At 47.0% G+C, this 16,411-nt stretch overlaps 1 protein-coding gene across 5 annotated transcripts in view; it reads right to left on the bottom strand.

The window, feature by feature from the left end:
- Nucleotides 1-9,259, bottom strand: part of LOC121983957 (protein LONG AFTER FAR-RED 3-like) — a 58,268-nt gene extending 49,009 nt beyond the window's left edge. For all 5 annotated transcript variants that reach the window (XR_006112740.1, XR_006112739.1, XM_042536671.1 and 2 more), the window contains exons 1-3: nucleotides 9,065-9,259; nucleotides 8,776-8,924; nucleotides 8,043-8,144 (exon numbers count right to left, since the gene is read on the bottom strand). Coding sequence is in view for 3 of the 5 variants with exons in the window: in XM_042536671.1 (XP_042392605.1) it covers nucleotides 8,043-8,144; nucleotides 8,776-8,924; nucleotides 9,065-9,149 (336 nt within the window). In the remaining 2 variants the exon portion in view is untranslated. The remainder of the gene's footprint in view (nucleotides 1-8,042; nucleotides 8,145-8,775; nucleotides 8,925-9,064) is intronic.
- Between the last annotated feature and the right edge of the window lie 7,152 nt (nucleotides 9,260-16,411).

The raw sequence follows: 16,411 nt of genomic DNA, 5'->3' as shown, positions 1-16,411 counted from the left end.
GAGCCGACGAGCACGATCGAGGCAGGCCGGCGTCTATAAACGCCCGGGCGGAAGGCCTTGCGAAAATCCAGAAAACCCCTTTGAGGCGAGGCGCGAAGCAAAGATGGTTAATCGAATTAAAAATGCGAGCAAGTGAGCAAGCGTCGTCCGCTTAGTCGCATGATGAAAGACATTAAAGACAATTCGCTTATCTGGCATAGCGTGGTGCCGAGCAGAAGAGTTTTAAAAAAACACCTGAAGTTGGGACGAGGGAAAAATTTCTTGCCAAAATAGAAAGTGAAAGAAACAGAAGATTATCTAATATGCAAGCCAAAAAAGTCATTACAAAGATAAGCAGGGCCGACCGGCGGGAATTCAAAAAAGTTTACAGAAACACTCCTCACACATCAAAATCAAAAAGAGCGTCGGGGATGGTGTCCATCACGCTCGCTAGATCCTCGGGGGGGATGGTCAGCTCGGCAGACAGGTGGCCTTTGGTCTTCAGATAGTCCACCGCCGCCTTGATCGCCTCCTCGAAAGTGAGGGATATCTTCTCGGTAAACTTCTCTCCGAAGTTTTCCGAACGGAGGAACGCCTTCCTCACTTCATCCGAGCGGGCCGACTCCCCCTCTTGGTATTCCTTGAGCGCGGAGTGGGCGGCATCACTGGCAGCTTGAAGCTCCTTCAAGTCCCCATCGAATCTCTGGAGATCAGCCGAGCGGCTCTCCTTCTCGGTGGCCAGCAGAGCGTCCAATTCTTTGATGCGTTGCTCCAGCCCCCGGATCTCCACCTTCATGTGGTCCATATCATTGATGGCTTGTTGCTTCCGAGTGGTCGTCGTCTTGATCTCCTTGTCTCGTTGTTTAATCATTGTTTCAAGCAGAACGACCTTGCTCACCAGATCGGACACCCTTTTCCGCTCGGCATCCAGCAGTTTTTGGGACTTCTCCAGAGCGGTCGTCGACTGCCTGGCCTCCCCCGCTGCTTTCTATTTCTTCAGTTCATCCTCCAGTTCGGCCAACCGATCGCTAATGGCGATCTGCTCCATCCAGTTCTGCTAGCAAACGTGGGCAGGTTAAAAACTTAATTCAAAAAAATACCTGGTGTGAAGGTTCTTTGTCATGCCGGGAGTTAGCATGGCTATTAAATCGCCTAGCATCCAACCAAGCTTGGGCGAGAGGGCCCGTCGGGGTGATCATCTGCTCAGGAAACATCAGCAGCAGCCATGTACTCCTCCGAAGGAAGGCGCAGAACAGTTTTAAGTAAATTCTGGCCGCTCGGCTCGCTCTGAGACGGCCCACCAGCAGACGAGGAGGGTAGCTCGCCTAAACGCCGGATACGGCGCAAAGTTCTTGGAGGGATGGAAGACGGCACCTCCGAACTGGCCCTCGGAGAACCCTGAGGGGTCGGGGTACTCTCGAGGGAAACCGTCCCAGACTGCATCGGTGCATCCGCGCCCCGCTCGGGTTGTGACTCATCAAGTGTAGAGGCAGGGGCGGATTCCGGTCGTCGGCGTTTCCTAGTGCGTAGCGGCACATCATCTGCCGAGCGGCCCTCCACCTCAGTTTCGGTAGGAGGTTCTATGTCGCCCGCGGCCTCATCATGAGGAGTTGGGGCGTCTGAGGCTTCGGGGACAGTTGGCATCCCCTCACCTTCTTCGCCTGTCGGATCAGCCGGAGCAAGGCCCCGTTCGGCGGCCTCCTTGTTCGTCACCGCCTCAATCTGAGCGGCCTTCAGTTTGAGCTTCTCGGTAGCTTTGGCGCGCCACATGACTTCAGTTGCAGGAGCAAAAAATAAATCAGTTAGAACAAAACAAATGGGAAGATAAGGAAACTTACTCATGCTGCAGGGCAGATCGGCTGTGGTAGAGGACAAGCTGAATATGTGCATTACTCTCGGGAGGAGTAGTTTGTCAATATGATAGCGCTGGCCAACTAGCCGTTCGGCTGCATGAAGGTAGGCCGCGTCACCTCTAAATTTGCCGAGCTCCGGTTGTGATGGCATCGCCGTCTGCCACTTGGTGCGAAAAGTTGGCCGTTCGGGAAAACGTACATAGAAAAAATGCTCCTTCCAATGTTTGTTGGAGCTCGGCATATTATCGAAAAGGACGAAGCCTATCCTAGACTGGAAAACAAAAGTACCCCACTCGGCTTGCTTGGGATAGTAGAAGTAATGGAAGATTTTTGGGGTTAAGGGAACACCGTTCAATTTGAACAAAACTATCACTCCGCTCAGCAACCTAATAGAATTGGGAACTACCTGGCCGAGCGGAATGCGGAAATAATTGCAAACTTCTAAGAAAAACTTGTGGGGTGAAAAACGTAGGCCGGCCAGAAATTGGTCCCGGAAGAAAACAACAGTGTCGGGCGGCGGATTGTGAGGCCGATCGGACGGTGTGGCTAACACTATTTGGTGGTCGATCGATAGGTCATATGCTCGAGTGAGGCGCAAGGCGTCTTCCTCGTCGAACCAGCTTTCCATGTTCAAGTACCAAAGACCCGGAGTACCGCCGGTCGACTGCGAGGTACTGGTCATGATCGAAAGGCCAGAATGCGAGATAGAAGAGGGGGGTTCAAGCAATAGAGGAAAACCGACTGAAAAAGATGATTAACAGGAAGAAGAAAGCGTCGGGAGCGAGAAAAAGGTCTTACAAGCGAGGAAGATGATCGGAAGAAGCCGTATGGTCGTCGGAAAGCCTGAGCACAAGGTCGCCGGCAAAAGGAGGGACGACGGGGGTCTGGAAACGAAGATGGCGAAATGCGGCGGAAATGGAGTCAAGGGCTTTATATCGCCGCCCGGGAGCGATCTCCACCGTCCGATCCAGGTCGTTGATATCAAGGTTGTCATCTAGCCGTCCATTTCAAACGGTGCATCCCATCGTAACCGCCATACTCTGACAAATGCATGATCGCCACGTGTCGGCGGTTACTAGTCGCGTTTAATGAGCTCCCTGCGCGGAGCGTGATGGCAGGCGTGGTTGAAGAAAACATAAGGCGTGGACAAAATATCGCGAGCGGACGAGATCTGCCGCGGATAAGCATCCTTAGGCTGGCGAGCGGCTAATCGATGATCATGGCTCGAGCGGATCGGCGATCGGTCGATCGGACTTTGCCTCCTTGACTAGACTCGAGAGGAAGGCGGTGATCCGGCGGTAAGAATCGGAACCCAAAGAGGAAGGGGGAGGTCAAAGGGTCCATGGCTCGTCGGAAAGGGACGAGCCGACCGGACTCGGAAGAAATCGATAGTAAAGGCACCTGGTAGGGACGAGGTTCCGGCCTTCAAATGAAGAATGCATAATGGCGGAAGGGCGTGCCTCCCGGTCGTATGAGGAATTAAAGCCGTCCGGACGACGTTCTTCACCGCCGGCGGACGTTCCGGTCGAGCGGTGGGTAAAACGGAACATCTTGGCGGTAGTCGAGTCGTATAGCTCGCCGTACTCTAGTCCGACAACGGGGTCCTGTTGTCCCATCGAAGAACATGCTCGGGACTGTAGCGTAAGCTCTCTGACAGGTGCATACCGGGGTATGAGTTGCTGACACGTATGCACCTCGGTGAACGTGCATTAGTTCCTTCTCCGTCCTATATAAAGAGCCTATTACTCCGCCAAAGGTACGCACAATACAAGCTTGGCAGCCACTTTTTCCACCACTTACCTGACTTGAGCGTCGGAGGGTCGCCGCCAGGAATCCCTTCCCGGCTCGACCTTGGTGCAGGATCGCCGGAGTTTCGCTTGACCAGCCGGAGATCCACTCCATCGACTAGGAGCGCGCCACGTGCCCAGCGTCCTTTGGTTCAGCGGTTCGGACAGGATCATGGACTAAATCAAGCTTCTCGGAGCTGGAATCTTCGATTCGATGATGCAATCAAACAGTTTGGTTTCATCAAGAACGAAGATGAACCTTGTGTATACAAGAAGGTTGTAGGGGACATAGTTGTCTTCCTCATATTGTATGTGGATGACATACTGCTCATTGGGAAGGGCATCCCTATGCTTCAGTCTGTCAAGACCTGGCTAGGGAGTTGCTTCTCAATGAAGGACTTAGGTGAGACATCTTGCATTCTAGGGGTACAGAATGAAAACGATGAACAAAGCAATAAAATGGAGTAGGTGTAGATGGGAGCCTCCCAACATCCAACCCCCTTTGGCCCGCAGGAGTGAATCTTTTTATAGGAAATACTACTAACAAGATGTCACTGTTAGCTAGAGCCCTAGAGCCAATCATTTGATGATTGTATTTTGGACTTGTTGTATCATATTCTATATATAAATAAAGGCATTTAATTTTTGGTTATTATACTTACTTGTATTGGTGCCAAATAAACTAAGTATAATAACGTCCTTGAGTAGACGGTTCTCACCTATATCAATCGGTTAGTTGAACCGATAGTGAGATGATATAGGGAACACTACTCTTAATCATTCCTAGTCGAGTATTAACATTCAGGGACAATGTTAATGCAATAAGACTAGCATGTAGGTCAACTCGATGATTTGATCTCACGAGTCATGGATATAGAGATATCAAGTTGGCACATGGGTATGCATTGGAGAATGTATACTGAATGACCCGCCATGAGAAAGTATCATGGATCGTTATATGAGTGTCATATACTTTCTCATGTGGCTATTAGTATGACTACTAGTCCTTAGACACTAAAACCATGGTTCCCTACATAAGGAGTTATGTACTTTGGTTTCGTCAAACGTCACCCGTAACTGGGACTATAAAGCGATTCTTGGGTATGTAACAAATTATGCGGAGGGATGTGAGTGATGTATATGGGATCTATCCCTCCTATATGACGGGAGAGACATCAATATTCTTGATAGAGTGAGACCACGAAGTGCATGGTCATGCCCAAATGAGTCAATATGAGATATTGAGCTCATTTGATTTAGTGAGTCTACTTGGAGTTCAAGATTTAGATTGATTAGAGGATGACACGGTCTATGCCTCATATTGATCAATCTAGATGTCTAGGATAGAAGGGCATTTGTCATATATTGTGAGGAGTCACAATTAGTAGTCACAAGGTGATGTTGGATCTCAACATTCTTGTAACTTGGGTAGTAATGATGTGTTGCTAGATACCGCTCATTACTTATGCTCCTAAATGGGTTTAGGGTCATTGTCAACGTTATAAGGTCACACACTAAGGACAATTAGATGGAGATTAGGTTCATATTATGAACCAAGAGGATTAGATTCATTTGATGAATCAAATTGGATTAAGAGTAATCCTAATTGGGCTAACTTGAGTTGGACTCAAGTTGATTCATGTATTCAATGAGTCTAATTTAGATTATGACTCATTAGATCAACTTAATTTAATGAATTAGATTCATTATATTAAGTTGGCTTGAATCAAATGATTAGATTAGATTAACCATGGAAGAGATTTGGTCAAGTTTGACTTGACTTGAGAGGAAGATAAAAGTCAAGTTTGACTTGACTTTATGCCACCTCATTGGTGAGTTGGCATTGATGTGGACTAATGATGTTACTCCACATCATCATGGGGTGCCACCTCATGGAAGTTACAAAGTCATTCTCTTTAATGACTTCACATTAATTGCACTTAATGCAAAATTTGGGGGTTACACTTGGGAAGTGGCCGGCCACTTTTGAATGGGAAGTGAATTCATTTTTCTCATTCAAGTGCATTCACATCTTCTTCCTCTTTGAGCTCTTTCTTCTCCCTCTCCTCCTCTCTTGGCCGAACAAGATAAGGTGCTAGCACACCTTTGTTTGGTCTTCTCCATCAAGGATTGTTCGTGTGGATACTTCTAGAGGACCGTACGCTTGACGGTCTAGAGATCCGGCACCTTGGACGAACGGGATTCGCGAAGGGCGCGCTTCAAGGGTATAACCTTTTCTTCATGTAGATCTAGAAGTAGATCTAAGTAGAAACTCATACATGTAAATTTTTGAAATCTATCCTTCGCACGAGATCCAGTGGCATGGGTGGTTCGGGGTTTCCGCGACGCGAAAACGCGATTTTCGCGGCCCGAAAAACCCAACAGTCACATCTATAATAAAGAATATGTCACGTCCCAAATGTCAGAGGGTCATGTCACCCACGTCTTGTACTATGGAGATCTTATGGGGATCATACTATGCCACTCATACTACTCCACATGTTTGGACAACAACCCACATATTCTGACAACCCCATTTGGCCCGCATGTTGTTTAGTCGGTCGGAATGACTGGCGGGTCGGCCTTTATTGGGAAGACCGGCGAGTTGGCTTGACCGGGAAGATTGGAGAGTCGGCCTTGAAGACTAGCGAGTCGGTTCTCACCGAGAAGACCGGAGAGTCGGCTTGAAGATCGGTGAGTCAGCTCTCTGGGAACACCGGAGAGTCGACCTTAAAGACTAAGGTGGCGTTTGGTTTAGGAGTTTGGGAATGAAGGAATGAATTTATTCTCAAACTTTGTGTTTGGAAGATGGGAATGGAATCAAGATTTTGGAATGAAACCCAAAAACTTGGATATGGATAAAAATATTCTTGAGTTTTGATGGAATGTGAATGAGAATTAAGTTTTGGACGAAAATATTCTTAATATATTTGTTTAATTTTTCTTTCATTTCACTCTCTCTCTCATTATTCTCTCTCATCATATTTTCTCTCTCCTCATTCTATCATCACACTTTCTCTCGCCTCATTCTCTCTCATCACACATTCTCTACCATTTTCTCTCTGTATTCTCTCTCATTACACACTCTCTCTCCTCATTTTCTCTCTCTTCATTCTCTCCTCATTTTTCTCATTATACTTTCTCTCTCCTCAATCTCTCTTACCATACTCTCTCTCCACATTTTCTCTTATCGCACTTTCTCTCGCTTTATTCTCTTCCATCACACTCTCTCTCCTCATTTTCTCTCATCACACTTTCCTTCTCTTCATTTTTTCCATCACACATTCTCTCTCATCACACTTTCTCATCATACTTTCTCTCTCCTCAATTTCTCATTTTCTCTCATTATACTTTCTCTCTCTTCATTTTTTTCTCATCACTCTTTCTCTCTCAGCACACTTTCTCTCTAATCATACTTTTTCTCTTCTCAATCTCTCCTATCACGCTCTCTCTCCTCATTTTCTCTCATCATACTTTCTCTTTCATCATATGTTTCTCTCACATTCAACTTTCTCTCATCTAATTTTTTCTCTTATTTTCCTCTAAGGATAAAAAAGGAAATTTAGGTTTATTCCGATTAAAAATATTCAACTAACCAAACATTATTTTTAAAAATGATACCCAAGCTCATACCCATTCTCATTCCACAATACTATGATACTCATTCCCATTCTGATTTCTAAGAGAGAACCAAACGCCATCTAAGTTGGCTCTCACTGGGAAGACCAGTGGGTCAGCTCGGCCGAGAAGAGATGGCCGTTCACCTTCCTTGACTTTGACCTAGCTCAACATGTTAACCGATCTTCTTTGCATCTATGGTAGCTTTTCATACTCCCCATATCAATAGCTGTTGAATTCTTGAATAAGACTATCTTGTAATTAATGGTTGTTAATGATCATTCCACGTTTCATGAAAATCATTAAACTACTCTACCAAGCTTTATCATAGATAGAAAAGCATAATTAATGTCTCAACCCTGAAAGAATATTATTTACTCATATTGAAAAGATACAGAAGTTTCATCTCTAGATACCAGTCTATTTTTTCACAGATATTGCTAGTTACCATCAGCCATCTTAATTCTTGGTATCTATATAAAATCTCTCATTAAATTGGGGTTTCCTAGTTACCATCAGCCATCTTAATCAGAAATCATGTCTACACTTTGAGATATGCTGGAAGGAATCTGACTGTATGTATCATTGGATGCACTGAAACAAATAAGGTAAAAAAGAAATGTTTTGCGAGGAGAAGTTATTTTATGATGTACAAAGTTAAATAGCATGAAACTCATGCAAGTGAACAATATAACAGAATTTATGATAGCCACCAAATAATGTGAAATCTATAGGCAAGAAATCATTCAATCAGGAAAAAAAATACATTAGCCAACAATAAAACAACAATACATAAGTATAATACCTGCAATCCACCAAATAGCAAGTGCACATGTGAATCAATGAACCCCGGCACTACAACCTTCCCGTTAAGGTTCAATTGAGAAGTTCCATGTCCTATCAGACCCTGCAACTCAGAAGTTCAAAATACAGCACAACTCCAAGACAATTTAAATCTTCAAATATTTACTGCAAGTTTCTTAACAGCACTACAACATTAGGAAAAACTGCTATCTTTAATTGAGAAGGTGACTTAGCACCAGGACAAACCTCACGCAGAGATAAAAAGAGACTAGACACTTGTATAGATTTGGCTCCACAACAAACTAGAAACCAACTTGACAAACCAAGGAATACAGTAATCATTATTAACTGGCTGCAATATAATTACCAAATAACACGACCAAAAATACCAAATGTTCTGAAACGACTGAAAATTAAAGTGACAGCCCAAATAAAATTATTAGGACTTACAAAAGGAAAAAATAAAGATAACAAACTATGTTTTTCGTTAAGAAGATACTGAGAGTGCAATAAGAACCAAAACAAAATTAAACAAACAGTAAAAAGGGGGAAATTTTCATAATCTCTACTTCTGATTTACGTAACATGAACAGCCCCCTCCCCGCATTTCAAACACAGATAAAGAAATAGAATGAGGGGCACGCAGGCATATCATCAATTAACCAACTTCTACGCCAGTAAACATTAATGCGGAGAATGGAAAGGAGTTCTAGCTTGAGAAAGAACACAGTTACCTTAATGGAGGAATAGCTTCCAACTCGGAGAATCCGACCGTCTCGGACGGCCATAGCTTGGGCGAAAGGAAGCGATGGGTCGCTGGTGTAGATAGTAGCGTTCATGACTACCATGTCCGCTGAAATCCTGAACCACCTCGGAGGAATCCCTGCATTTCAAACACAACATTTCTGTCCCTCTTCCAAACAATAAAAAAAAAAATGGAAACCTTCCTCTACTTCTTCGAAGTCGATTTCTTTAAAGAAAGAGTAGAAATATATAGGCGAGGAGAGAAGAGATGAGTAATACATTCAGGGTAACGAAGTGGATCGAGGATGATGGCCAGAAAGGCAGCAGCCACAACAGAGATCAGGACGAGGGCAGTATTAGCCATAGGAATAACTGCCGGCGCCGGAGCGAATACGGTAGCCCGGCGGAACTTGTGATCCGGGATCACACCACAGGACAGGAGTGTGATCGACGGCGGGTTTATCGATGGATAAAATGCCTAAATATTATCGACATAATTTTTTTTTTTTTGGTCAAATTGCTATGTTCCAAAGTTAACATTTACAATGGAAAAAATAGAAATCTACCTCACTTCACGCGCCTACCTCGGGTTTCAATTTGAAGGGTCAGATGGATCGGTTCGGTTTAATTCAGTTTGAGTCAGATTGAGTTAAAATATTATAAAAAAAATTTCAATATGAATCCACTCCTAATTCAAAACCAATCTAAAAATTCTAAATCCGAATTTAAAATCGGATAACTTACCAATCCAAATAATAATTCGTTCGAACTAAAAATATATATATATTAATTTTTATAATTCTTTATTTTTATCTTAATATTATATTATTATTATATTATACTATTCCAACTATTTAAATACATAAAATATCATAATTTTTAAAATAAAATTTTCATTTAATCATTAAAAAAATTCTTCAATTTTAAATTCAGATTAATCCATATTAAAAAGGGGAGCCTTGGAACTGGAAACAACTTCTTGTAAAAAAATAAGGCTGTCATTTTTTTATCAATCCATATCAACCTGAACTCTATCACAACTCTAAATCTAAATCAATCTAAAAACCTCCAACTTGAATCCAATCTGAAAATCTATAATCCTAATTTGATATTTTTAGGATAACTCCGGTTGAATTGGTGGATTGACGGATCGGATCTATTTTTGACACCCTTGCTCCAAGATTTTTCTTTCAGGCGACTAATCTAAGAAACCGGTCCTATGAATTTGAAAATGCTCGCAACTAACGAATCCAGCCTCTCAGATTTGTCATACTGAAGAAAAATGACGAGCACATTGTTTTGCAATTTCATGGAGAACTAATTGTTGCTTTGATAGAACCTAGAATGTTTCTCCTCGAAAGAATAAGAGCAGGCTAAAGACTCCTGAACAAGTTCTAGCATTAGAAAAAGTTTACAGTGGGATGCTTAGTTCTCCCTCTTGACAACCAATCCTTTTTGATTGCATGAATCATCGAATCCAAAGTTGCTCAATTTGAATATAAATAGTGGAAAATTATCGTATGTTTTTTCTCAGAAACATAAATCAAATAGGATTATCTCAGAAGCAGGTTTCTTGATGGTTTTTTCACAGAAGAATGAAGGATAAAAAGGTACTACAAATTGAAGCTACTACAAATGGCAAACAGAAAAATTCCAATAGCCTTATTAATGACCAAAACAGTGGAGAGCTGAGCAAGAATCATGTAGTAGCAGCAAACAAGGTATATTTGCATCTCAATTTTAAAGATGAAGAAAGCAAAAGGTCTGAAGAACATCAACTTTCGATTGCAGTTCTTGCAATGCAGCAGAAGGCTACTAGTGTTAGAGTAGTACATTCTGTATGTTCGAACACTAGTACCTCATGGACCAAGAATAGAATGGAAAGAAATGCATAAGTTGATGAACAGATGGAGACAAGGAGTTATGTTAGATTTCAGGCAATACAATTGATCCGGTGGTTAAAACAGGGGACCCTTATTTTGAGAGGTCAACGCCTCGCCGAAGTCAAAGGGCCAGTTGGGCGACCGGAGAAAGATGGGCCGGCCGGGACCTCCCGGCCGGCCGACCGAGGAATATCTGATGGTAAAAGGCGCCCCGGCGGGAGTCGGGGTTCTGACGCTCAGTGGAACAGTAGCAAGGAACCGAGCGGAAGGCTTAAGAGAAAGTGATATACTGTTAACAGTCCTTACATAGCACCCTACCGAAATTCTCCACCAGCATATCGAAGTAAATGGCAGTCCGGACGGGAGGGGAGTTCCGTCCGGCCAGGGCGTGAGATGAGGTCCGGCCGGCCGGCGCGTGAACTCCCCGTCTAGCCGGACGGACGGGCGTCCCGACCTGTGGTGGGTAGAGATGGACAAGAACACCTTCTGACAGCCGTCAAGTCCTATGGTTAGGCCATGCTCCAAGTCTGACAACGAGGTGTTCTGTTGTCCCATCAAGGGCACACTCGGACTGTAGCAGTATGGCGTCAGGTAAGCTTTCTGACAGACACATACCGAGGTATGAGTTGCGGACACGTATGCACCTCGGTGGACGTGCAGGAGCTCTTTCACCGCTCTATATAAAGAGTCGCATACTTCGCCGGATGTACGCGTTCAACACCTCTGGAGCCACTTTCTTCACTGCTTGCTTGCCTGACTTGAGCGTCGGAGGGTCGCCGCCGGGAACCCCTTCCCGGCTCGACTTCTGTGCAGGTTCGCCGGAGCTTCGTGAGACTAGCCGGAGATCCACGTCAGCAGCCGGGAGCGCCACGTGCCCAGCGTCCGTTGATTCGACGTTCGGACAGGATCAATTTGGCGCCGTCTGTGGGAACGCACCTGCATCCGAGTGGAAGCAATGGACGAGGCTGGACGACCGCCCACGGTGATGCTCTCCACGAAGGAACTCGACGCTCTAATCAAGGCAAGAGCAGCTAAGCTCGTGGAGCAACAGAGAGAGAATGCGCAAGCCGAGTGGCTGAAGCAACAAACAACGTCAGCATCAGGTGGCCGAGTGGAGGCAATTATCCCCGAGCGGAGGCAATGATCCCCGAGCGGACGTCTCCCCCAAGACAATGATCCAACCGGTATTCAAGGGGGAGCACCGCCGAGCGGATGAAGATGGATTGGGACTTGGATCAACCATGAATCGCAAATCATCTCCAGCCGTACCGAGCTGGGTGAGAGGTGCGCTGATGTAATTTTATATATGTTTTGGTCGCCTATGTCCTTGTAATGTAGGAAGCAGAAATAATTAAAGGATGGCAAATAGCTTCGCCGAACGGCAGTGTCAAAATTAGCCTTAATGGCCGTCGAGCTCCGACGTTAAATATCGAGAGACGAGTCGGCGTTTATAAACTTCCGAGCGGAAGACCGTCGAGCTCCGACGTTAAAAATTGAGAGACGAGCCGGCGTCTATAAACGTCCGAGCGGAAGACCGTCGAGCTCCGACGTTAAATATCGAGAGACGAGCCGGCGTCTATAAACGTCCGAGCGGAAGACCGTCGAGCTCCGACGTTAAATATCGAGAGACGAGCCGGCATAAACTTCCGGCGGAAGACCGTCGAGCTCCGGCGTTAAATATTGAGAGACGAGGCGTCTATAAACGTCCGGCGGAAGACCGTCGACTCAGGCGTTAAAAATCGAGACAGTGGCGTCTATAAGCGTCCGGCGGAAGACCGTCGACTCCGGCGTTAAAAATCGAGAGAGCCGGCGTCTATAAACGTCCGGCGGAAGACCGTCGAGCTCCGGCGTTAAAATCGAGAGGCGGGCCGGCGAACCGTCCGGCGGAAGACCGTCGAGCTCCGGCGTTAAATATCGAGGGACGAGCGTCTATAAAGCGTCCGGCGGAAGACCGTCGAGCTCAGGAAATATCGAGATGAGCGGCGTCTATAAGCGTCAGAGGAAGACCGTCGAGCTCGGACGTTAAATATCGAGAGACGAGCGGCGTCTATAAACCCTCCGGCGGAAGACCGTCGAGCTCCTACGTTAAATATCGAGAGCGAGGCGGCGTCTATAAACCCTCCGGCGGAAGACCGCCGAGCTCCGGCGTTAAATATCGAGAGCGAGCCGGCGTCTATAAATCCTCCGGCGGAAGACCGTCGAGCTCCGGCGTTAAATATCGAGAGCCCGGCGTCTATAAACCCTCCGGCGGAAGACCGTCGAGCTCAGGCGTTAAATATCGAGACAAGCCGGCGTCTATAAACCCTCCGGCGGAAGACCGTCGAGCTCAGGAAAATCGAGAGACAGGCCGGCGTCTATAAACGTCCGGCGGAAGACCGTCGAGCTCCGGCGTTAAATATCGAGAGCGAGCTGCGTCTATAAGCGTCCGGCGAAGATCGTCGAGCTCGGCGTTAAATATCGAGGAGCCGGCGTCTATAAGCGTCCGGCGGAAGACCGTCGAGCTCGACATTAAATATCGAGAGACGGGTCGGCAAACTTCCCAGTGGAAGACCGTCGAGCTCCGGACGTTAAATATCGAGAGAGGAGGCGGCTATAAACTTCGGCGGAAGACCGTCGAGCTCCGGCGTTAAAAATGGAGAGCCGCGCCTATAAGCGTCCGGCGGAAGACCGTCGAGCTCCGGCGTTAAATATCGAGAGGCGGGCCGGCTAAGCGTCCGGCGGAAGACCGTCGAGCTCGGCGTTAAATATCGAGAGGCGAGCGTCTATAAACCCTCCGGCGGAAGACCGTCGAGCTCCGGCGTTAAATATCGAGAGGCAGGCGTCTATAAACCCTCCGGCGGAAGACCGTCGAGCTCCGACGTTAAAATTGAGAGACGAGCCGGCGTCTAAAGCGTCCGGCGGAAGACCGTCGAGCTCCGGCGTTAAATATCGAGAGACGAGCCTAAACGTCCGGGCGGAAGATCGTCGAGCTCCGGCGTTAAATATCGAGGCGAGCCGGCGTCTATAAACGTCGGCGGAAGACCGTCGAGCTCGGACGTTAAATATCGAGAGACAGCGGAGGCCATAAACTTCCGAGCGGAAGACCGTCGAGCTCCGACGTTAAATATCGAGAGACGAGCCGGCGTCTATAAACTTCCGAGCGGAAGACCGTCGAGCTTCGACGTTAAAAATCGAGAGACGAGCCGGCGTCTATAAACCCTCCGAGCGGAAGACCGTCGAGCTCCGACGTTAAAAATCGAGAGACGAGCCGGCGTCTATAAACCCTCTGAGCGGAAAAAGGCGATCAAGGGGACTCGTACTCGTCGTCAATATCGTTCGACCACCTACGTGTTCCGCTCGGCCCAGTACCCAAAGATACTTCACCAACATCCAGTGAATAACCTCTTCTGTCGAAGCAGAATATATTCGTCTGAGCGGATGGTATTTTCATGGCGCTGCTCGGCCGAACTGATGGTCCAGTCAGTCGGACTTCGCCTCCTTCGACTAGACTCGAGGGGGAGGCAAGTGATCCGGTGGTTAGAACAGGGGACCCCTATTTCGAGGGGTCAACGCCCCACCGAAGTCAAAGGGCCAGTTGGGCGACTGGAGATAGATGGGTCGGCCGGGACCTCCCGACCGGCCGACCGAGGAATATCTGATGGTAAAAGGTGCCCCGGCGGGAGTCGGGGTTCTAACGCTCAGTGGAACAGTAGCAAGGAGCCGAGCGGAAGGCTTAAGAGAAGGTGATATACTGTTAACAGTCCTTACATAGCACTCTACCGAAATTCTCCCCCAGCATATCGAAGTAAATGGCAGTTCGGACGGGAGGGGAGTTCCGTCCGGCCAGGGCATGAGATGAGGTCCGTCCGGCCGGCGCGTGAACTCCCCGTCTAGCCGGACGGACGGACGTCCCGACCTGTGGTGGGTAGAGATGGACAAGAACACCTTCTGACAGCCGTCAAGTCCTATGGTTAGGCCATGCTCCAAGTCTGACAACGAGGTGTTCTGTTGTCCCATCAAGGACACACTCGGACTGTAGCAGTATGGCGTCAGGTAAGCTTTCTGACAGACACATACCGAGGTATGAGTTGCGGACACGTATGCACCTCGGTGGACGTGCAGGAGCTCTTTCACCGCTCTATATAAAGAGTCGCATACTTCGCCGGAGGTACGCGTTCAACACCTCTGGAGCCACTTTCTTCACTGCTTGCTTGCCTGACTTGAGCGTCGGAGGGTCGCCGCCGGGAACCCCTTCCCGGCTCGATTTCTGTGCAGGTTCGCCGGAGCTTCGTGAGACTAGCCGGAGATCCACGTCAGCAGCCGGGAGCGCCACGTGCCCAGCTTCCGTTGATTCGACGTTCGGACAGGATCAACAACGATATGGATTGGAATGAAAATTATGCTCTTTTTGTTGGACACCAAACAATCTGTAGCCGGAGATATATAGGGTATTTAGCTGAATTTAAAATTACACCGAATTCAAATTCAACTTACAATTGAGATGACCTGAGCTGATAATCTCAGGCTGCCAGCAGGGGCTGGTTTTGAGCAAATCGTCCGAGCAACAAGTCAGGTCAGCAGCTCGGGTCGGCAGCTCGGCTCGGCGGGTCAGCAGCTCAGCCGAACAGCAGGTCAGGATGGCAGCTCAGCCGAACAACAGGTCAGGTCGGCAGCACAGTAGCTCAGCCGAACAGCGGGTCAGGTGGATTGATCGAGGCCTGCGAGTTCGCAGTTTCCTTGAAAAAGATTCGCCCCCACCTCCGGCTGTGCTTCGAGGCCTATTCGGGAGGTCTGTTTCCCAGGATACAACGATTTGACCGTGGACTCCACCAAGCACTGGTGGTCACGGCGAATTGAGTGGCACCCGATCACTATCACGGGCGCTCTGTCGAGCAGGAGTTGCACGACAGAGGGGAACGAGGAGGATGACCTTTGCTTTTGTTGCTCTCTCTTCTTTTCTGCCTGTGATCACAACCTCCTTATATAGGAGCTCAGATCAACGGCAGTGTTAATGACCTTAATGGTCATTATTAGCCGAACAGTGAAACGGCCACCGTTTCACTCGTTATTATTCGGCCGGTTTTATTCTGCATTAATCTCGAATTAATGTATCCGTTTTACAGCAACAAAAAGTTCAACGTGGCAAAATGTTGGTTGTTCTGCTTGGGCAAATTTTTGCCCCGACCGGTCCGGCATTCGTGTGCGCAGGTCGCGCTCGCGCACGAGTCAACTTCGTTCAATGTAATCCGAGCCTTGGATTTGCACCCCTCCTGCGCACCCATGCGTGAAAGAGAGTCTCTCTCCATGCACTTGTTCACATCCTCAAAGTATGTGAATCAATATAAACCAACAAAAACCACTTGAAACTTTCAATGTGGGACTAAAGTCCCCATTCACAATGAAGCTTCTTCTCTTCCTCCTCTTCTCCATTCACACTTAATCAACACTTTCTTCTGTAAGATTGAAACTAGGAAAATTTTATTGTGATGAAGATTCACCTCTTGGCGTTCACTTTGAGTCTTTCAGTGCATCATTCGGATTCAACTTATGGTAATGCTCATCTTTTTATCATTCTTTTTTCAATCAATTTCAGGTTCTATGCATGTCTTATCTTCTTTGTCATAGCATGTAAACTTCTTGCGGAGAACTTTTCCTCTTATTTATTCCACAGGTTGCCCAATGTACTTCTTGTTTTAAATCACATATTAACTTCTAGATATTAACAGTACGGAGATTTGAGACCATGTTTTTGTAAAAGAAAACA

This window comes from Zingiber officinale, chromosome 5B (assembly GCF_018446385.1).
Source record: "Zingiber officinale cultivar Zhangliang chromosome 5B, Zo_v1.1, whole genome shotgun sequence".
Classification (NCBI taxonomy): domain Eukaryota; kingdom Viridiplantae; phylum Streptophyta; class Magnoliopsida; order Zingiberales; family Zingiberaceae; genus Zingiber; species Zingiber officinale.
The sequence above is the reverse complement of the archived record's forward strand: the minus strand, read 5'-3'. Positions and strand labels throughout refer to the sequence as shown.